Source organism: Gigantopelta aegis, chromosome 1, assembly GCF_016097555.1.
Source record: "Gigantopelta aegis isolate Gae_Host chromosome 1, Gae_host_genome, whole genome shotgun sequence".
Lineage (NCBI taxonomy): Eukaryota > Metazoa > Mollusca > Gastropoda > Neomphalida > Peltospiridae > Gigantopelta > Gigantopelta aegis.
This window is the reverse complement of record NC_054699.1, coordinates 19,942,364-19,966,003: the sequence shown is the minus strand read 5'-3', so window position 1 is coordinate 19,966,003 and position 23,640 is coordinate 19,942,364. Positions and strand designations below refer to the sequence as shown.

General features: G+C 37.2%; 1 protein-coding gene across 2 annotated transcripts in view; it reads left to right on the top strand.

Annotated features, from left to right (window-relative positions):
- Nucleotides 1-22,217, top strand: part of LOC121371742 — a 38,668-nt gene extending 16,451 nt beyond the window's left edge. For both annotated transcript variants that reach the window (XM_041497870.1, XM_041497860.1), the window contains 9 exons: nt 470-547; nt 2,895-2,997; nt 4,600-4,813; nt 6,925-7,194; nt 8,760-8,856; nt 13,013-13,108; nt 13,589-13,647; nt 14,777-14,862; nt 20,387-22,217. In XM_041497870.1, coding sequence (XP_041353804.1) covers nt 470-547; nt 2,895-2,997; nt 4,600-4,813; nt 6,925-7,194; nt 8,760-8,856; nt 13,013-13,108; nt 13,589-13,647; nt 14,777-14,862; nt 20,387-20,487 — 1,104 coding nt within the window. In that variant the 3' untranslated portion in view covers nt 20,488-22,217. The remainder of the gene's footprint in view (nt 1-469; nt 548-2,894; nt 2,998-4,599; nt 4,814-6,924; nt 7,195-8,759; nt 8,857-13,012; nt 13,109-13,588; nt 13,648-14,776; nt 14,863-20,386) is intronic.
- Nucleotides 22,218-23,640: the final 1,423 nt, after the last annotated feature.

Sequence of the window (23,640 nt, the reverse complement as noted above, 5' to 3'; positions counted from 1 at the left end):
CGGGGTATGTGCTTGCCTGACTGTGGAAAAGTGCACATAAAAGATCCCTTGCTGCTGATGGAAAGATACAACATGTTTCCTGTAAGACTATATGTCAAAATAACCTTCTTCTTTTGCGTTCAAGCTATAGTTGATCATGCTTTAGATTTGGAGTCTGGTTGTGGTGATAAAAAACGCTGTCTCTGTCAAGTCTTCTTTGGAACCCCAAAGCTTGACAGCCAGTGTTGCTCCGTTTGGCCAGTCAAAATTACCAAATGTTTGACATCCAAAAGCCGATAATTAATAAATCAGTGTGCTCTAGTGGTGTTGTTAAAAACAAAACCTACTTTTTAATTAAAAGTTACTAATGTTAAAAACACATTCATTACAATTTTCGTTTCCTACCTTTCGTCAGCATATACCGCTGCCTTCATTGTGAGTTATGGGATTTCCCGTACAGTGTTTTACTAATGTTGTTTTCTGTCGGCAGGATCGGTTGGTGGTCAGTCGACAAGTGTTGGATCACAAGCTGCAGATGCTGCAGACTCAGAGGCAGACCTACATGAAGGTAACGTGATGCACGCAGTCATTTACCAAATACAGGAGCTTTTGCCAGGGGTGGGGGTGGTTGGCAGTCAAAACCAAACCCTGAGCAAGCAAATGTTCTATTTTTTCAACATATTTTCTTGGGAACATGATTCACTGCCCTCTATAAACCCGTTTACCAAATACAGGAGCTTTTGCCAGGGGTGGGGGTGGTTGGTGGTCAAAACCAAACCCTGAGCAAGCAAATGTTCTATTTTTTTTCAACATATTTTCTTGGGAACATGTTTCACTGCCCCCTATAAACCCGTTTACCAAATACAGGTGCTTTCGCTGGGGGGGGGGGGGGGGGGGGGGGGTTTGGCGGTCAAAACCAAACCCTGAGCAAGCACATTTTCTTCTTTTATTTCAATACATTTTCTGTGGGATCATGACTCACATACCTGCACACATACCTGAAATAAGGACACTTCATCAACTAAATGGCCCATCGACAGAGGCCCCATTAGGCTATTTCTCGTTCCAGTCAGTGCACAATGATTGGTATATCAAAGGCTGTGTATGTGCTGTCCTGTCTGTGGGATGATGTATATAAAAGATCCCTTGCTACTAATGGAAAAATGTAGCGGGTTTCCTCTCTAATTTGACTATATGTCAAAATTACCAAATGTTTGACATCCAGTAGACAATGATTAATGAATCAGTGTGCTCTAGTGGTGTCGTCAAACAAAACCAACATTTTTTTGCACTAAATGGCCCACCAAAGTATATTGACCAACAAGAGAAAAATATTTTAAATCTGATGTATATATTTTCATGATCTTATTAACTTGGTAAATAGACTTTCAAAATGGGCCTGAACTGTTCACAAGACAATGATAATTGTAATAGACAAAACAAACTAATGGAACTCCAAACTAATTTTAAAAAATAAACTTAAGAAAACTACAATAATATTGCATTTCTTTTTTGTTAGTTATGTTTTATGGCGGTTCACAATTATCCACATTTTCACATGCATAATATTATGTACCATACTCTTCTTTTTTTTCTTTTGTTTCTTTCTTTTAATAACTCCACCCTCACCCCTTCAATAAAATGCAAGAACTCTGGATTACATACATTTTGCAATAATGCTACATCAAATTGAATATATTCCAATCAATTCAACTAATACATACAATCAAAACCTAAAATTAACCCATTCTAGTAAACCAAATTGAGACCCCCCATCGAATGAAGAAGAAAATGTGGTATGCTGAAAACACCTACATGGTTCACACTTCTGTTCTGGAACTTGTTAACTTGAAACGATAAAATTCAATGGAAACTAACTTCATGATGAAAACAAATGCCATCCTCTACATCATCATAATAGATGGGAAAGAGTTTGACCCCTACCCTCTATATCAGGGCTCTAAAGACTAACCTTAAACCTAACCTTAACCATTGAAAGGTGGGTACAGGTCCAACTCATGCCAATAGATGTAAGTGTGGATGGAGTCAATTTCACAAAACATCATTAGTTTACATTTAAGGTTAGCATTTAAACTTGTTGTACATTTACGTGTGTTTGGCATCTGTTTCATGGAGAAAATGACATCATTAGGGAAGGTCAGTGACAGGAAGGAAAAAAGAATATGATTTTGTATATTTCAGACTATATTTAGGGGATAACTATGTTGTATTTGACCATTTGCGGATGTTCATGCTAGTTATACAGTCGCAAATTGAGTTTGTAACTGTATAACCAGTATGAACGTCTGCAAATGGTCAAATACAACATAGTTATCCCCATTCTAATTCAGTTAATGCGTTTTATTTTTAAAAATTGTTTAAACAATTATTCTTCGGAATGAATGCAGCAAAAACCTGGTCACTACTATCGTGTTTGAAGCCATCCGCCTTATAAAATAATTAAAACGCAAGCAGACTAAAAAATATGTTTTTACATGTAGTACAACTGCTTCTTCTAATATCGTTTTTATATTTTATTGTTTTATTAACAACTACATGTATACCAACGATTATTACCGATTTCATTTATTCTGAATACTCATCACAACAACTGGTGCTAAACAGAGAGAAGTAGTGTATGAATATGCAAATAGTCCCTTGGGGAATCCCCCAAATTTCCGACAGGTACATGCTCGTTATTCTGCTGCAAATGGATTTGATTAGCCAATCAAATTTCTCTTTATATGCAGAGTGAATTAGAATACTTTTTTTTTTATTTGTACTATTTGTAATTATAAGAATTGTTGTGAAGTGATATATTTACTTTGCTATTGTTAAACTAGGCTGACAGTTTTGTAAAATTGGTCCAAGATTAGTCAATGTTTATGTTATAGTCTATGATGTTTTAATTTCAGAAATACGTTGATTTTATGGCTCTGCGTCATCATTTCGATGAACTGTCCACTCGTAGAGCTAAAGAACAACTACGAATGCAGAAAAGATCTCCACGGCCTGGCAGTAAGTATTGACAAAATATACTGTAGAAGATGAAAGTTTTGCAAACAACAAAGTATTGCAAAAACTGACAACTAATCATTGCAGTACTTTATCCACGCAATAATATAGAGATTTTACTTACAAATAAAACAACCAAAAGTTTTAAATACATTGGTTTATTGTATTATCAATCTATCGTTCAATGAACAAAACTAAACAGGAATCGCTGTCAATCACCATGTGTAATTAACAAACTACACTAATGTTTATCTTCAGAGTAAAGTTCACACCACAGCAAGCAGACCTTTGTCTTTCGATAACGGGGTCAATGCATGCCACAATCCACCGGACGTGAAACGGTTTGATCAAACTGATTCTTAATTCAGCAGGCTTGTTGGTGTTTTCTTTTATGTTCTTGGCCATAATGTCAGCATACCATTCTGTAAATTTTCACTTGATTGCTAATTTAAAATCTGCGTTCACTGATAAATCCATGGGCTGGAACTCACCGGTGCAACACAACATGCCACACGCGGTGTGTAACAGTAAGAACTGTTCAACACTTGACACAAAGCGTTTGCTTTTGAAGAGAGTTTTTATTTTTATTATCGTTGAGTACCAGCTAAGGTCGCAACACTTTTTGTGTAAGCTACATCTGATGTCGCAATACTTTCTACACGCAGTTTGGGCTACTGTTGGCATATCGCAATACATTCATGACACCATACATAAGGGATCTACAGTATTTTCTTTCATTAAAGCAGCTGACCTTTAGTTTCAAATACACAAACCTTTTTTTTTTTTAATTTATAAAATTAATTTTGAATTACTTTAAACTCCAGGATGACCTGAAACACATTATATTTGCCTGAATTGATAATTTAAGAAAACATATGCAAGTAATGTGTAAGTTAAAAGGTCAAATGTTTTGTAGTAGCCAGAAATATTTTACACTGCCTATACATGCTTTGAAATAAGTCGAGAACAGTCGTTTTGGTTACCTGGGTGTTACCACGTATCAAGAAAGTCGAGAATGGTACTTTGTTCTCCACAAACATTTTAGAACAAAAACACCACCACCTAAATTTTGTTCTGCTGTGTGCTGTTTAAATATAAATCACACACATGGGTGTAAGTACAACAAGAACAGTGATATGAATGAATAACAGTATCAGTATTACTGTTAGTCGGAAATGTCTGTACAATAGCAGGACAGGATATAGCTCAGTGGTACAGCGCTTGCTTGCTGCGCGGTCAGTCTGGGATCAATCCCCGTCAGTGGGCACCAGTGCACCATGACTGGTATACCAAAGGCCATGGTGTGTGCTATCCTGTCTGCGGGATGGTACATATAAAAGATCCCTTGCTGCTAATCGAAAAGAGTAGCCCATGAAGTGGCGACAGCGGGTTTCCTCTCAATATCTGTGTGGTCATTAACCATATGTCCGATGCCATATAACTGTAAATAAAATGTGTTGAGTGCGTCGTTAAATAAAACATTTCCTTCCTTCCTTCCTGTACAATAGCTGTAAACTCAGGACAGTCCCTTTAAGACATAAATCCCTGTTGTAAAATGTGTCACTACATTTGTACATGTGTAATATATATGTGTGTATATTACAGATCCTAATCCATTGAGTGCTTCAACTCCTCCTGTGGTTCCGTCACCTCACCACGGACACCATTCGCAGCGTTTCGGACACCAGAGTGCATCAGCTGGAAATTTAAGCTACCCTAGTACGACGGCTGGCAATCCAGCCATCCGAGTGTCAAGTCCAGGTGGTCCGAGGCCAGCACCGCGATCAGCGTCCCCGGCAAAAACATTGCATTCTACTGGGTAAACATATTACATTACATTCTACTGGATAAACTTATTACATTACGTTCTACTGGATAAACTTATTAAATTACATTCTTCTGGGTAAATGTATTACACTACATTCTACTGGGTAAACGTATTACACTACATTCTACTGGGTAAACGTATTACACTACATTCTACTGGGTAAACGTATTACACTACATTCTACTGGGTAAACGTATTACACTACATTCTACTGGGAAAACTTATTACACTACATTCTACTGGGTAAACGTATTACACTACATTCTACTGGGAAAACTTATTACACTACATTCTACTGGGTAAACGTATTACACTACATTCTACTGGGTAAACTTATTACACTACATTCCACTGGCTAAACTTATTACATTCTACTAAATAAACTTATTACATTCTACTGGGTAAACTTATTACATTCTACTGGGTAAACTTACAACATTACATTCTTCAGGGTAAAGTTACATTACATTCTACTGGGTAAACTTACAACATTACATTCTTCAGGGTAAAGTTACATTACATTCTACTGGGTAAACTTACAACATTACATTCTTCAGGGTAAAGTTACATTACATTCTACTGGGTAAACTTACAACATCACATTCTTCAGGGTAAAGTTACATTACATTCTACTGGGTAAACTTACAACATTACATTCTTCAAGGTAAACTTACAACATTACGTTCTACTGGATAAACATATAAGTTGTAAAGCACTTGTCTGATGTACAGTCAGTCTGGGATCGATCCCCATCAATGGGCCCATTCGGCTATTTCTCATTCCAGCCAGTGCACCACGGCTGATATATCAAAGGCCGTGGTATTTGCTATCCAGTCTGTGTCTGTTGAATGGTGCATATAAAAGATCCCTTGCTACTAATGAAAAAATGTAGCTGGTTTCCTCTCTTAGACTTGGTTAAAATTACCAAATGTTTGACATCCAATAGCCGAAGATTAATAAAGCAATGTGCTTTAGTGGTGTTGTTAAACAAAACAAACAAACTTTCTTTCCAATTGGGTCAAAGGACTTTCTGTGCCGAGTGGACTCATTTGTCCCTTCAGCACCCCCACTCGCTCCCCGTCCCAGACAGTATATCATGGGTATGTCTTTTATTAATCCCTTATCAGTCCAATTGGAGGGCACTATAGGTTTTGTCTCTGTCCTTCTGTCTGTTCTTCTGCCCGTCTGTCTGTCCAACATATAGTTTGCTGGACATATTTTCCCCAATGCCTCAAAATATTGATCTAAAATTTTGTGTCTAACTTTATCATGTATTGTTATAGTTTTATGGCGATTTACCTATTTTTGGCAGCGTTATGGCCCATGAACTTAGGATGTATGAAAAATGTTTGGGCCTGGTTAGGGCCATGTATTGCTTTAGCAGTACTCTCAAAATGCTTGTTTAATAAAGAACTTACTTATTCAGCCATATTTGTTCGAATAAAATAATAGTTTATTTACAGAATGGATAAGAGAAAAAGACTCCCATCATATGTGGTCATGTGGGATAGAAAGAGTACACCGTCGGTGGTGGAAACTTCTACCGCCTCTGGCGTACTTTTTCTATCCCACATGTCCGCATATTATGGAGTCTTACATTCCTTTCACGGATGGGATGTAGCCCACTGGTAAAGCGCCCACTTGATACACAGTCGGTCTGTGATCGATCCCTGTTGGTGGATCTATTAGGCTATTTCTCATTCCAGTCAGTGCACTATTGGTATATCCAATGGTATGTGCTATCCTGTCTGTGGGATGCTGCATATAAAAGATCCCTTGCTACTAATAGAAAAATGTAGTGGGTTTCCTCGCTAAGACTGTATGTCAGATTACCAAATATTTTACATCTAATAGCTGATGACAGGGAACATTTTGTTTTTAAAATTTTGATTATCGACATTTCTGCTCATTTGAAAATTGATTGACAGCTACTGTTTATTGTTTTAAAATTGTGTAATGATCTCTGAAACTTGCATAGCGAATCGCGACACGATACTGAACAAAATGTTTCATGGATGATTAATAAATGAATCTGCTCTAGTGGTGTCGTTAAACAAAACATTTTTTCTTTCTTTCTTACATTCCTTTCTTCTGATTGCCAGGTCGACCACGGAGTGGACGAGTACGAACTGGGATTCTGACGACTCAGAGGAGAACGACTACAAGCAGCCTCGCGGCTCCGGTCCCGTCGTCACTGTCGCCAGGCTCTCTCCATCATCCGCCGCAACGTCCCCGCGACCCGGCAGTCGACCCAGGACCCCCACGCCCAGTCCCAGACCCCGCACTCGTGGCCAGCCCACCCTGATCAAGGCAAAACCCCTCAAAGACTACAGCGATGATGATGACGACGATGACTTTGATGATTCCGAAAGGTTTTTTTTATATATATTTTTTATCCAACTTTTCCCTTTCCTTTTACTCCTTTCAATTCCATGTCATTTCTTCCCGATCTGATTCCGAAAGGTGATTCTTGGTTTCACATATTCCAGGAGTAGGCCGAGACGTAGCCCAGTGGTAAAGTGTTCACTTGATGCATGATCTGTCTAGGATCGATCCTCTTTGGTGGGCCCATCAGGCTATTTCTTGTTCCAGCCAGTGCTTCATGACTGGTATATCAACGGCCGTGGTATGTGCTGTTCTGTCTGTGTATATAAAAGATCCCTAATAGCTACTAATGGGAAAAATGAAGCAGGTTTTCTCTCTTGAGACTATTATGTAAAAATTATGAAACGTTTGACATCCAATAGCCGATGATTAATAAATCCATGTGCTTTAATGGTGTCGTTGAACAAAACAGTTTTAATTGCCACTGATCCATATGATTTTTTCACACATTTAGCTGATTTAAACTTTTTTCACACGAAGTAGACTGGATTTGATCTAAAATGCTGAAAAATTACTTTTTATTTAAACATGGTATAGCGTTATCAGCTTTTTAAAGTTAAAAGATCGTTTCAGCTTTATATTTCTAAATGAGTGTACAGGGTTTAGGCTAAAGCCAGTGAAATATTAGCAATTTGCAGGGGTGGGAATTCTCCTCGGATCAGCTGTTTTCCTCTCATGGAACATTGCATTTCCTCGCATTTTAATAGTCCTTTCTGCCAATATGTGTCAGATTTTAACCTAGGATTTCAAGAATTTCCAGGACTCCTCTAGATTTCCTCTTTTTTACAGTTCACCAATTCCCACCCCTGAATTTGGCAAATTTGCTAACAAAATCTGTCGCTAAATTCAAGTTTCATTTAGCCAAATGGCAAAAATGACAGTATATCTATAAACAACAGACGATTGTCAAATTAGCGAATTAGTAATGAAACATATTTGCCCAACTCAACTTTATTTCCCATTTGGTTGATTTGGCAAGTTACAGCTTCAACGCTGGGTATAACAAATGATCTTTGTCATTATGGAACTTTAATACAGCCAGTTGAGTACGGTAGGTTTCTCTCTATGTAATGGGATATGTGGCAGATTTTTTTAAACAGAGAACCACGTCAGCAGTAAGGGATGGGACGATTAATCGCGGGTTACAAAATTTGCAGTTTCAGGCCCACGGTTCGATGCACCGTTTTCCAATTTGTGTTCCGCGGTTTATTCAGATTTTTTTGTTAATGTTTCCACACCTTGATGGTGATACCAGTGAAAATACTTTACCAATCATAGCACGCGATTCTCTTACACCTGTTTGCATGGGCAACGGTGACCCTACATGTGTAGGTCCAGTTTGGATCCTGCACCATATAATAGCTGGCATACTTGTACTACTTGTGGTAAGTATCGTGAATAAATCGAACCGTGGACCAAATATCAAAAATCAAATCGAAAATTAAAAAAACTGAATCGTCCCATTCCTGCTCAGCAGAGCCATTGGGTTCTCTAGTGGTGTCATTAAACCAACAATAATTTTGTTTAACTCTGAGCGGTGTTTGTTTTGCAGCACAGTGAGTCCCAGGAAGGGACAACCACAGCCCAGCAATCATAAGGTTATCATGTCTGTTCCCAAACTGACACGTTCCATCGAGCTACAGTTGAGTGTAAGTTGTTTGTTGTTTTGTTGGGAGTGTTTTTCTCCCATTCCCCTCTTTCCTTCATCTCCTTTGAACTCCCATCTTATTAGTCCCCTATCAGTCCACCTAGAAGGGTCTGTGGTTTCGTCTCTGTCCTTCTGTCTGTCTGTGTGTCTGACTGACTGACTGTGTGTCTAACTGTCTGTCAGTCCCACATCTAGTTTTCCAGGCTTTTATTCACTGTACCTCGCTGGCACTATAATTTGTGATATTCTCCTAGGAGATATAGCTTCTTTTCGTTACGTCACTGTGTATGTTTAAGCACTAAACCCATCATTAGTGACGTCACGCCACTGTCGTTCTGCTTGTTCTGCCAAATATAGTAACATTCAACCCACATTACTGACATTGTTTACAACTGTCGCAAATGAAAATTATGATGATGGATAATAAAAAGAATACCCCCCTTGTGTCTTGTGATATCATAATTTATCAGCACTCGTTGAAAAAAGACCGGCATCGTGGTTAGGCCATCGGTCTACAGGCTGGTAGGTACTGTGTTCGGATCCCAGTCGAGGCATGGGATTTTTAATCCAGATACCGACTCCAAACCCTGAGAGAGTGCTGTGCAAGCAGTGTTTCCCCTAGGGGCCAGAAGGACCCCCGCACCAACCCCGTGAATTTCTTTACCGGGACCGTAAAAATTGTAATTATTAAAAAAAGGGACGAGTTCACATCTGTGATTAATTCGCCGATATTATAAAAAAAAAAAATACATTGTTTGAGCCAGGTGGCCAGTGAGGGGAAAACAAATAAACCATCATGATGATGATCAAATGAAAAAAAAAAATCAACCAACATCGATCATAGGTAAAAAGGAAAACGGATCTACAAGTCAATACTTTCGACTTCCTTTCACTAATGAATATGTGATCACCAGTAATCTATGCCCCATCCCTGAAATGAATATACTTACAGATGTAATTTTATTAAAGTCCAAGTTAACAAAATGTTGCAGTTTTTTGGCACCATGGTACTAAGTGACTGGTACCCAAACAGGTGTTACTCTAACACAGTGCAGGCATAACAAAATAAACGGTGACCAGTCTCGTCAGATCAGGGTTTTTTTTTTGAAAGGTTGTATATAACCATATTGTTTTACGAACTTCCAAATGTTTTTTTGTTTTTTGGTCTGTTTTTGTTTTTGTGTTGTTGTTTTTTAAATTATATTTAAACATTACATTAATTAAATTTGCAAAACTTGAAAGAAATTATTTTTAAGCGCATTATATGATGAATTAACACAATTTTTAAAATGTACCTACATATATAAAAAAAAAATTACTTTCATTTGTTTTATCAGTCACTGAGTGATTACAATTTGGCAGGTGAATTTTTTATCATGACCAGTAAATTTTTTATCCACTGGTCAGTATGGGAAGTCATTTTGTTTTAAATTCTAGAACCCCCGATATACATACAGAAGTAGGGCTAGCTAATGAATATTCAATCATGGATAATTAATTTTTAAAATCACCAATCCCATGGTTAGTGGATTTTTTTTAAATTCTAGAAGACCTGGGTTTTACTTTTAGATAAATAGATAGATAACAGATAATACATATTACAATCAGTAATTCAGGAACATGTATTATCTGTTTGTGCTTAGTCTAATACTTTTATACTTCTTTTTCAAATTATTGTTTTGACATTATGCAAATATTTAATAATAATAAACATTATTATTAAAATCTATCTTAAACTATCTCCTTCTATAAGTGTACATGACACCCTCATGTATTCGATAATGCATCTAAAAACAACTGAAAATGTAAAAAAAACATTACTGGGGAGCATGCTCCCGAACTTCACTAGCATTTTCGCACCCTTTGGGGGCTCAGTTAACGTCAAATTATTTTGCCAACCCTCTGAACAAAATCTTAGGGGAAACACTGGCAAGGCTCAATGGGTAGGTGCAAACCACTTGCACCGACCAGTGATCTATAACTGGTTCAACAAAGGCCATGGTTTGTGCTATCCTACCTATGGGAAGTGCAAATAAAAGATCCCTTGCTGCCTGTCGTTAAAGAGTAGCCTATGTGGCGACAGCGGGTTTCCTCTAAAAAACAGTGTCAGAATGACCATATGTTTGACGTCCAATAGTCGATGATAAGATAAAAAATCAATGTGCTCTAGTGGCGTCGTTAAATAAAACAAACTTTACTTTATTTTTCGTTGAGAAAAGAATACTTTTATCAACTCGTGCCGATAAATTATGATATCACAAGACACTTGGGGAGTATTCTCTATTTATCATGTACAGGTATAGATTAAAGCAGCCATGGGTGTTAAGTCAAATTTTTGAAATAAAACCCTAGTGACCCCCAAAATATTTCCTGTCCTTCTCCTTGCAGAGTTTTCCAGTTGATTGTGTTTTACCTTTTGTTAATGGGAATCGAGTGTTATAGCGTGAACTTGATCTCTAATTGATTCTCTCTTCTTGTGTTTTTTCACTATTACTGACTTAAATTCTTCTCCTAAAAGGGTGAATCAATCTTGAGACATGCTGGAGATTTTTCTTTTCATACATTACCTGACCTCTGAACTATGGCATTTTTGCCCTTGTCCCATGAACTAACCCGAACATACCAATAGCCAATCACATGGCTAAAAGCTTTCATTGGTCAGAAGTCACATTAAAGGGACAGATCCTAGTTTTTAAACACTAAGGCATATTTTTCACTATTAGAGCCGTTTATGATAACTGAAATCAAACATTACTTATATTTTATTGTTTAGATTATCCATTTCCGTAGAACTGAAGTGTTTCTGGTCATCATGTTGTTTCTAATGTCACAAAATGCATTTATCATATTTTTTAAAACGCATGTGCGTCTGAGAAGTAGCGGTATTGATTCGAGTTCTAGTCTATTTTTTTAGGATATTTTCAGGTTTTAACGTCACAGACTCTGCTTTCATTCTGTTGTAACTTTATCAATTTTTTTTTTAATGTGTTACAGATTTGTAGATTAACTAAACTTAGTGTCCATTTTTACGAGTTGAAACTAGAGTCTGTGCCTTCAAGTATTCATGAAAAGAGAAAACGATCCCAGTTTTCTTCAGTTTAAACAAATAAATAAATAAACAAATAAATGAACTCTGATTTTATTTGCCCCTTCAACATGAAAATGTGCATTAGTAGATTGATAAAAACCAGTGTTATTTGTACGTGTCCAGGTGACTTTCTATTTGACCAATGCTGGCATAACCCTGCCAATAACTACTTGTAAGTAAGCCATAACAACATTTGGAACTATTGTTTACAATGAACCATTTGATTTCAGTCAATCAAAACCTTGTTAAAAGTCCCTTACCCGTCCAACCGGAAGGAACTATAGGTTTCATATCCGTCCTGTCTGTCTGTTTGTCTGTCCGTCTGTCTGTCCATCCGTCCAACCGTCTGTCTGTCCCACATAGTTTTCTGGATGCTTTTTTTTTAGAATGCCTTGAGATATTCAGCTGAAATTTTTTGTATAGCTTTATGATGTACTGTTACAGATCAAATATTATTTTCATGGCGATTTACCAATTTGTGACAGAGTTATGGCCCTTGACCTTAGGAGATATAAAAATTTGTTTTCCGGAAGTTTTTTTCAGAAGGCCTTCAGATATTGAGCTGAAATTGTTCATATAGCTTTATCATGTACTGTTAGAGATCAGGTTTGACTTTCATGGCAATTTACCCATTTTTGATGGAGTTATGGCCCTTGAACTTAGGAGATATGAAAACTTGTTTTCCTGACTTTTGTTTTGCAATGCCTGAAGATATTGCGATGAAATTTTGTATGTAGCATTATCATGTACTGTTACAGATTAAGTTTAACTTTCATGGTGGTTTACCCACTTTTCACAGAGTTATGGCCCTTGAATTTAGAAGCTATGAAAATTGTTCGGCCCAGTAGGGGATGTGTATTGCTTTAGCAGTACTCTCAGAATGCGCGTTGTGATTGTGCCTATAGCTAAGGGAAGCTTTAATGCATTCAGAATAACTGTTTTCAGTGGTATGTCACCTGGACACAATTTGGCATTGGTTCATATCAGATCTACAAGCGGAGACATCCACTGTGGATTAGAGAGTAAGATTGGATTGAGAGATATTGAAAATTGAAACCTCTTGTTTTAGAGACGTAACGAGAACAAGAAGCCCGTTGGAGGAGTAGACACTGTGAAGACCGCAAAGACCACAAAGCTGCCCAAGAAACCAACTTCAGATGTACTGGTGAGACATTCTCCTTATGAAATCTCCTATTTACAGGGGTTTTTTGTTTGTTGTTGTTGGGGTTTTTTGTTTGTTGTTGTTGGGGTTTTTTTGTTTGTTGTTGTTGGGGGTTTTTTGTTTGTTGTTGTTGGGGTTTTTTTGTTTGTTGTTGTTGGGGGTTTTTTGGGGTTTTTTTTTTAATATTCTATGTACAGGGTTTGTAGCAGTCTTTGAATTCCTTGAAAGTCTTTGAATTTAAAAAAATATATTTTTAGGTCTTTGAAAGTCTTTAATTGTAATAAAAGTCTTTAAAAGTCTTTAAATTCTCACAAATCATAGTCAAAGCAATGATATCTTTTACAGCTGCATGCACTTGATATTTTGCTTCATCCTGCATTTTGATTTTTTGTTTTACCTCCATAAAAAGGGTCAATCAGAGATTTTAAAAATTTAATCAGTTATTGTCTTCTCTCTTTTTCTTTTTTTTTCCTTTTTTTGTAGGAGGATTTTGACGACAGTGATTTCTTGCTTTCGTCAGATGAAGAGAAGTCACCACCCAAGTTAGTACAGTAGTGTTTCTCTCTAAATCATTCTAGCTCAGTGTTCAAAGGATGTTTGGTAATAATGACTTGCAGGTTAACTTTATAATAAAAATATTTTGTCAAGTTGGTGTCGGATAACAGGATATGACATTACATGTTTTCATTTTCAGTGACTACTACACTTTTATTTTTAAAACTTGGTGAAAATCCTGCATTGAAATTGCGTTTGCCCTAAAAGGGAATGACCGTGAATCAGCTCCTATGAATAGTGATGTAGTTGTCTCATTTCCACATCTGCATCTGTGTTGTGTTGGAGGGCAGGACGCAGCCCAGTGATAAAGCACTCACTTGATGCACGGTCGGTTTGAGATTGATCCCCATCTGTGAGCCTATTTGGTTAGTAGTGCATCACGACTGATGTATCAAAGGCAGTGGTATGTGTTATCCTGTCTGTGGAATGGTGCATATAAAAGATCCCTTGCTACTAATGGAAAAATGTAGCTGGTTTCCTCTCTAAGACTACATGTCAAAATTACCAAATGTTCGATATCCTATAGCTGATCATTAATAAATCAATGTACTCTAGTGGTGTAGTTAACCTACTGGCTACTGCAGGTGAGATATCTCGCCCAACATACTGTACACTGTATACCGTGCATTCCCCAATTCATATTTCCCGCAGTTTTGCACACGACACTCACCAGAAGCGATTTATTAACAGGAATCGAAAGACAACTCAGCTTCTTGTGTCTTTAGATTTAAGTTTTTCCAAGGAAATTTTGAGTTGAAAAAGTGGTTTTCGGCAAGTATTTCCGCTTGACAACAATGGCTGCACGTCGCGGTCAGTTTCAGGGATCAGTAGCTGATTGTGACAGCTAATTTGATAATAAATTTGATCGTTTTATCAACAAAGAAAATCACCATATATTGGGATATGAATCATAGTTCGTTTTTTTAAAAATCAGGTCAGAAAGCCACTGTCCTTGGGAATAATGGACATAAATACTGGACAGCTGGCCACAAATGCCCGTAAGTTATGGCCCTTTAACTTAGGACATATGAAAATGTGTTGGGCCCGGTAGGTGACATTTATTGCTTTAGCAGTACTGCCAGAGTGCTTATTTCATGTTGTATTTTATCTTTGCAGGAGACCAGGTACTCGCCAGAGTCACGGTGAGACGGACTATTCCACTAATACTTACGGAACTAGTGCTTGGGGCTCTTCCTCCAAAGGTTTGCTTTCTTACTAACAATTATAGTCCTTCCCACCAGGGGCGACAGCGGGTTTCCTCTCTCAATATCTGTGTGGTCCTTAACCATATGTCTGACGTCATATCAGGGGTCGAATTTTACGCTATTCCGCAAATAGTAAATTTCAAAACGGAATAGTAAAACAATTCTTCCAATATTCCGTCATGAAAGTGAAAATAAAGCACGGAATACCGAAAATCGCCTGCGACTATTTCGCTTACGCTTTTTCTTGTACTACATTTTTCTGCGGAACAAATCCTTGCACTACTAAGACCTTTCTCATGCACTTACCGGTTTATAGTACTGGTGGCGTATTTACTGACAGCATATCTGTTTCTTTGCAAAAGCCGACACCTACTTCATAAAACCCACAACAATTCCATGATTCGTTTCAGAAACTGACAAGTGACGGGTATCATTTTTCGCAAATACCGACAACTCCATTTATCCAATCTATACGCCGTAATTAGTCACATGATTCAACATGGCAGCGCCCAGGATCCCTCTCATTACTCACTAAAGTTTCTACGTATTTTATCGAACATTTTCTTTAATAATGAAGAACTTTGATGACATTGACGAGACAGTGGTATTATCACCAATTGGGCGTAAACGGGAGAACAATTCAGGCAATTCTGGACGCTCCCTTGCAAAAAACGCGCGACATAGTGGTGCTGAAAAACTTGCTAGCATTTCGTGTGTACATAATGTACGTAATGTGTGCTTGGCGACTTCCCTGTCCAATGATGATTTAACCTACGCACATGATCGGTTATATTCTACTGAAAACAAGGTTACTCTGGATGCCACCCTGCTTTCTTACATGGATATCGGTAAATGTGTGCGGAGGCGACCAAGGATAGACGATTTTTCTAAAATTAAGAGGAATAGAGAAATTTCAGTGAAGTACTTCACTTTGACTGCAAACAAAGAGAAGATACCAGTGTGCAAGGCCTCATTCATGAGCATTTTCGGTGAGTATAGTACCCAGCGTAATAAAGTTCTAGACCCTAGGCCATAAATGATCTAGTTTTCATTAGTATCAAAATGCCATGCAAATAAAAAAAGTATTATAAGTTGTAGAAACATCACGAGGGGCAAATGGATTTTTATGTGCCCTCTGTGTGCTTCGACTCGGGGTAAAAGAGCACACAGAGGGTACGGTACATAAAAATCCATTTACCCCGAGAGATACTTCTTCAACGGATTTATCTGGCCGACATTTGACTATATATTATGATGATGTATTTACAAATTTCCGCGATTAAAGGTTTACACTTTTCTAAGAAAAACTTAATGTTTTCCTTCCATAAACCTAAAACAAAAATGATGTCAAACCTTAGAAAATGACGTCATTTATATCTCGGCGGGGAATACAATTCAATAAGAGAAGCTGGCTTTGCCTTCCAGTGTATAATGGTTTTGTCAAAGGCTAAATGATCAATGGAATTCAAGTATTTTACATGCAGGCGAGATAATTAATATTAGCCCCCGAACCAGACAGTGGCTAGCCACACCAACTGACCAAGGCTATGTAATTGTTTGCTCCAACGGCCATATTTCCTGGTATGGCAGGCGTGTGCGCAGGGGGAGCCTTTAGGTGGGACCCACCTTCATAAAATCGTGGATCTTCCCCAGATTGCATGCCGAATGATAACTGCTTATTGTTATGTGCTCCAGTATTGTTATTTTAATAATTTTCTTATTTTCATTTCCATTTTATTGTTTCAGGTGTCAAGACAGATCGGTTAGCGAATATTGCCAAATATTGGTCAGAGAATGGAGTTGCGAGACCAGAACATCGTGGAGGTGTGCGAAATGTGGAGAGGAACCTTGCCATAAAGCATGCCATTCGTGACCACATCACAACGTTCACTTGTCGAGCTAGCCATTATGCTCGGCGTGGCGCCCCTGGCCGGAAATACTTACCAGCCGACCTGAACGTCAAAATGCACCAAATGTTTCAGGATCAGAATAATTTACAGATATCGTATTCACTATACTACAGTGTTTTTGTCTACGATTTCAACTTGGCCTTTGGTCATCCTGCTGTGGATATATGCAGCACATGCCTGAAGTTCAGGCTACAGCTGAAGGACCCATTCATCACAGATGATAATAAACGGAATTGTTCGGCCATGTTCATTCTTCACAGGCGATCGTATGGCAAGGAGATTCTATGACAGTTTAAATAATGTCGAGGATTCATTCACCGTTTGTTTTGATATCATGGAGAATCTTGTTCTTCCGAAATCTCCCATAGGACAAACCTTCTATTCTCGGCAGCTCTACCTCTATGTTTTTGGTGTAGTTCACCACCGCGGCCGAGGTCTTCCACAGGGAAAAGATGACATTCACCTATACATATCGCTAGAAAGCCAGAACCGCAAGGATAGCAATATGGTGGCTTCAGCCTTAAACCATTTTTTCATTTCTGTTGTGGGGGACCAACTGAAAAGGAATCAACACTTGCGCTTGTTTTCAGACGCCTGCTATGGCCAAAATAAAAACATCAATGTTTTGTCGATGCTGTGTGCTATGCGAAAACAGAACTTTCCACAGCTGAGCATCGAATACACATTCCCTGTCCGAGGCCACAGTTTTCTTCCAGCAGATAGGGCATTCGGGAGGATCGAGCAAGACATTAGGAAAAATAATACTATTCTCCTACCTGATGAGTATGTTGCTATTCTAAACAAACACGGCAAAGTACATGAGTATTGATCAGATTGGCGATGTCGCGATTTTAAGACAGCTGCAGCAGCGCATTGCAAGTCCCAGAGGTCCTTCAAGATCAGCGACGCCAAGGTCCTACGCATCAATTCGGATCAAGTTGGTTTCAAGCAAGTCTGTGGTGGTGACTTTTGTGAACACGTTATTCTCAAGAAGGGTAGAAAATGGGAGAACTTCAAGCCAGCCATCACTCCCATGGTCAACTGTGTGAAGCCTGCCAAGAAAGTTGATGTCCTCAAACTTATTGATGAGATTGGTGCAGCTGACACTGTCCGGATCTTTTATGAGAATATCTTCGCCGATGTCGGCCAGCGTGACATTGGCAGACAGGACCTCGAGGAAAGCAGTGATGAGGACTGAACTGTCATTGGTTGGTTTCAAGCTAGTGCTACATTATATCCTACTGGAACTTCGTGGCGGTGATTATTCCTTTGTAGTTAATATCAATCTGATTAGATTTCTAGTCATATGAATGTTTGTTTCCCCCAGGACCTCTTGTTTTGTTAGATTAATACTGATTTATGTTGAATATTGAATAACAGTCATAATATTTGCCATTTTTAACATATTTGTGTACTTTGAAACATATAATGTTTAGACCATTATTTGAAGAAAAAAAATGTATGGATTTGTCTGTTTTTGCCGTAAAACGGAATCAAAAACTACATTTTTCTACTTTATTAATAAATTAATATTTTTGAAATTCTGTCCTTGGTTTACTTCACTTATAACAATTCAGAATGACCCTATACTAAATTGATATGCTTAACCTAGAAAGCACACCAAAAAAACCTCTTTTACAGAAAATGATCAAAATGGATTTGTCTGTTTTTGCATCTGAACTCTTCATATATACTGTTATAGATTGAGTTTGACTTTCATGGCAAATTATCTATTTTTCACAGTTGTGATCTTTGAACTTGAATATAAAGAAGAAAAAATTTTCTATACTTATTTTTTACAATGCCTCCAGATATTGAGCTGAAATTTTGTGTATACGTGTAGCTTTATCATGTACAGTTACAGAACATGTTTTAACTTTCATGGCAATTTATCCATTTTTCACAGAATTATGGCCCTTGAACTTAGGAGATAAGAAAATTTGTTGGGCCTGATAGGGGACACGCATTGCTTTAGCCATACTCTCAGAATGTTAGTTTATAACATGTTAAATCAATAACAAATGGGCACGACGTGGTGATTGACAGCCACAGTTAATTAAATGACACCAAAGACTACCGAAGGTAATGAATTTCATTTCAGAATTTTCATTTCATTTCATCTTAACTTATTTTTTGTGCTTATATCCAATTACGGTTCAAGCATGCTGTCCTGGGCACACACACCTCAGCTATGTGGACTGTCTGTCCAGGACAGTGGGTCAGTGGTTAGTGAGAGAGAAGAGAGTGTAGTGGCCTTACGCCTACCCACTGAGCCCTTATGAACTCGCTCTGGGTTGGAGCCGGTACTGGGCTGCGAACCCTGTACCTACCAGCCTGTAGTCCGATGGCTTAACCACAACACCACCGAGGCATCGATAAGCTTTTAGTCCGCTAATGTACTCAACAAAATTAGTTAAGGGCTACTGTCATATTATTTTAGCAAGTTTTGATCTTTTAAACATTGTTTCAGTAAGGAGCAGGACGTAGTCCAGTGGTAAAGAGCTCGGTTGATGCGCGGTCAGTTTGGGATCAATCCCTTTCAGTGGGCCCATTGGGCTATTTCCCCTTCCAGCCAGTGCACCACGACTGGTATATCAAAGGCCGTGCTATGTACTATCCTGTCTGGGATGGTGCATATAAAAGACCCCTTGCTACTAATGGAAAAAAATGTAGCTGGTTTCCTCTCTATGACTGTCAAAATGACCATATGTTTGACATCCAATAGCCGATGATTAATAAATCAATGTGCTCTAGTGGTGTCCTTAAACAAAACAAGGGGAGGGGGTAATATCTACTGGTTTTCTTTTACGATCTGTTTGTTAGATTCCAGATATTCGTATATGGTAAACTACATGTTTTTGTTTGGGTTTTTTTAATGCAACATGCTTTTTTCTTTGCTGATGATGATACCAATGTAATTTGTGTGCTTGGTTAGCGAAAATGACTACACAGTGTGAAAATGACTACACAGTGTGATAGAACGTGTCACTCAAAGCAGCTGCATATGAAGACGCACATGCATCCATACATGTGGAATCATACATATTTGTTTTAATTTGTTTTTGGTTTTTTTGTCACATAATGCATGAGTCTTCTAGGTATGTTTTGCACACATATGGAAACCTAGCTTCTTTTTTACACTTAAATTTACTCATCATTAATGGCTCTATCTAGCAGCTACTTATTAGTTCCCTACCGGTCCAAATGGATGGGATTGTAGGTTTTATCTCCGTCTCTCTGTCTGACCATCTGTCCATTTGTCCCACATATAGTTTTACATGGTTTTTTAACAATGTCTTAAGATATTGAGCTGAAAGTTTTGACAAGAGTTATGGCCCTTGAACATTTTTTTTTTTTTTTTTTTTTTTTTTACAATGCCTCAAGTTATTGAGCTGAAATTTTGTGTATAGCTTTATCATGTTCTGTTACATATCAAGTTTTACTTTTGTGGCAGGTTTACCCATTTTTCTCAGAGTTATGACCCTTGAATTTAGGAGATACGAAAATGTGTTGGGCCCTCTAGGATGACATGTATTGCTTTAGCAGTACTCTCAGAATGCTTGTTCAATTAATTCTGGATTTTTAAATTACTTTATTTATTTCTTCCTCAGTGGCGAGTTCGGTTGATCGATCTGGGGAGAAGAAACTAGCAGGTCGAAATTCGTTTACCGATGTCAGCGAGGACGACGATCTCAACTTGGAAAACATTTAATGAAACAGAAATACACGTCTACGGGTTCCAGTAGTGTTTATCTACATGGATAACAATGTGTACTACTGTGGTCAAATTTGTATGCTAGTAAATACACTAATTCTGAAACATTGAGGAGCGGCTGTATTTTTTAAGGAGTCAAGTAACCTCATCAGCTTCATTATATGTTAAGGAATAGAGTCCACTTCTTTCAGGGAATCAAGTAGCTTCGTTATTTCAAAGAATAGAATAAAACTTTTTCAGGAAATAAAGCTTCGTTATTTTAAAGAATAGAATTAACTCTTTCAGGGAATCAAGTAGCTTCGTTATTTCAAAGAATAGAATAAACTCTTTCAGGGAATCGAGTAGCTACATTTTCACTAAGAATAGACTTGATTTTTTCAGGAATCAAGTAGCTACATTATTATTTTTTTAATTAGAGTAGTACACTATTTCAAGGAATCAATTAGCAACATTATTTCATTGAATAAAATTAATATTTCTGCATTATTTGTAGGAATGCAAAAACATTATTTCACAAAATAGAGTAACTACATTTTTTCAAGCAGTGGACTAATTATGTTATTTTAAGGAATCTAGTAAAAGTTTATGTAACTACCTTATTTCAAGGAGATGAGTAACTATAATTTAAGGAATAGATCTTTTACATATTGGTTTTGAGTTTTTGTAAATTAGAACTGACAACATGAAATCCAGAAATAGTTTCTAACTGATGCTATGGGGTATTTTTAATAAATGCCAAATAAGTAATTCCAATTTACACTAAAACTCACAATTTTAAATGTTATTTATGAAATACGTTCCTACTTAAATATATTATTAACTAAAATTGTATATACATTTAGATTTTTACATATTGTTATGACATATTTTATTCAATCATTGGTTACAATTACTTGTTTTCCCACTTGAATCAAAATGTTTTTAACAGTTGTATCATTGAATGAATTTGGTGTTAACATTTGCATATTATTCTGTCTATACATCAAAATGGTGATACAAGACTCATTGAAATAGAAAGAATGTTTTTATCGTTGGAAATTATTCTGTACCGTCCATTTGCATAATTTTTATATACATGTATTATATTAGTGAGAGTATTTTCCAATATGTTGCATTATAAAATAATACAAAGTGAATGTTTATTATTTTAAGTTGTCTCAAATGTTTGTGTTTTTTTTTTTTTTTTTTTTTTTTTTTTTTTTTTTTCAGTTTTAGCTTATTTTGATAATTTTGTGGTACTTATTTGATAATACTTTAATATTTTATTATTGATGCTGAAGAACTGAATATTAAGTTTTGGATTTTGAGGTCGTCTTTTTTTATTTTTTTTTTTTTTAAAGGCATAATTTATTATGTTTTTAAGTGTTTTATTTTCACATATTATCCATAGCATAATTTTAGTAACTTTCTACAATTGTTTTTGTGCATTTACACTCCTTACATAATACAAAAGAACCGTCCCGTATTTGAGCATATCGAAGGATTGCCAGTAATTTACTGGGTAATGTGTAACTGACATAGTTTATACAGGTATATGTAGTGTTATGCAGTCCTCGGCCTTACAAACTGAAAGGTTGTTTTTATTATGTCTGGAAATCCTTGGAGTTTTTTGTTTTTATTATGTCTGGAAATCCTTGGAGTTTTTTGTTTTTGTTCTGTCTGGAAATCCTTGCTGTTATGAGGAAATGTGTATTTATTTACAGTAAATTTTTACTTTGCCTTATAAACACATTTCCTGTTTCAATTCTTTCTCTTTTTTTTGACTTTTTTTTTTGTTTGTTATAAAGAGTAAATTATATGTATTTAAATATTTAAATGCTTTCATATTTTAAGAATAATGTGTTTATATAAGATTACCTATATCCATCCATTAACAACCTGCTGTGGTTTAACTAGAAATATAAAGAATTCTCTAATATGTGTCTCTCTCTCTGTCTGTCTGTCTGTCTTTCTCTGTCTCTCCTCTCTCTCTGCACTCCCACATTCCCTCCCTAACCCACCCTCTCTCTCTCTCTCTCTCTCTCTCTCTCTCTCTCTCTCTCTCTCTCTCTCTCTCTCTCTCTCTCTCTCTCTCTCTCTCTCTCTCTCTCTCTCTCTCTCTCTCTCTCTCTCTCTCCATGGTTCACACAGTCTATAAAAGTGCTTGAAATGAAAAGTTCTTATTAAGTCCTTGAAAAGTGCTTGAATTTCGTGTCAGTGCGACTAGCGCATCATTTTAACCAGACATTACGGAACAATCTCGAAAGAAATTTAGCATTTTTACTTCCGTGTTCGCACTTTCATTCCAGCACTTGCGACGTTCTGCGACCCGAATGTACTCGGCCCATTCCGCGACAAATGCTATGTTCTGAATGCCTCAGCCGAGATTTACCGATTATTGACGAGCGTAATAGCCTTGTTTTGAGAACTGCAAACAATAGTTAGGCGAGACGACATGGAATCACTTAGATTTTGAAGTTTTTGCAAGCACATGTTCAAATTTAAACATGCCTAGTGGAAAGTGTGTTTTTAACAAAATGTGGTGTTGAAAATATGCGTGGATCAGAGAGAGTAAGGACGTGTCAAAGGCCGTGTGTTCCTGTTGTCGCAAGGATATTAACATTGGCGCCATGGGCAAGAGCACACTCAAATCGCACGAAAACAGCGAAAAACACTGAAAAAACAAAGTGGATACTGCAAGCTTCAGCATAGCTCAGTTATTCAAGTTAAAACATTGTTTGAAAAGGCTGGTTAAGGTTTGTATTTATGGTTCTTGAAAACATAAGGTAGGTCCTTGAAAAGTGCTTGAATTTTATGGGTTCTTGTCTGTATGAACCATGCTCTCTCTCTCTCTCTCTCTGCGACATATGTTTTTGATTATATAATAACATAAACTTTTCTGTAATTTGTATTAACATGCAGTATCCTTTCGTGAATTTGAACATGAACATGAACATTTCATTATTTTTTTTTACTGCGATATGAATCTTTGTAACTCATGCACTCAGTGTGTTAAACGTTTGCATAATAGAGACCGTGATAGGTTGACACCATCAACATTTGCATAATGGTTCGTGATAGTTAACACGCCGTCCAGATTTCTAATGCATACATGTATATTCAGTGTTGTCAGTCAGAAAATTTGTCCATCATCGTTTGTCTGTTCTATGA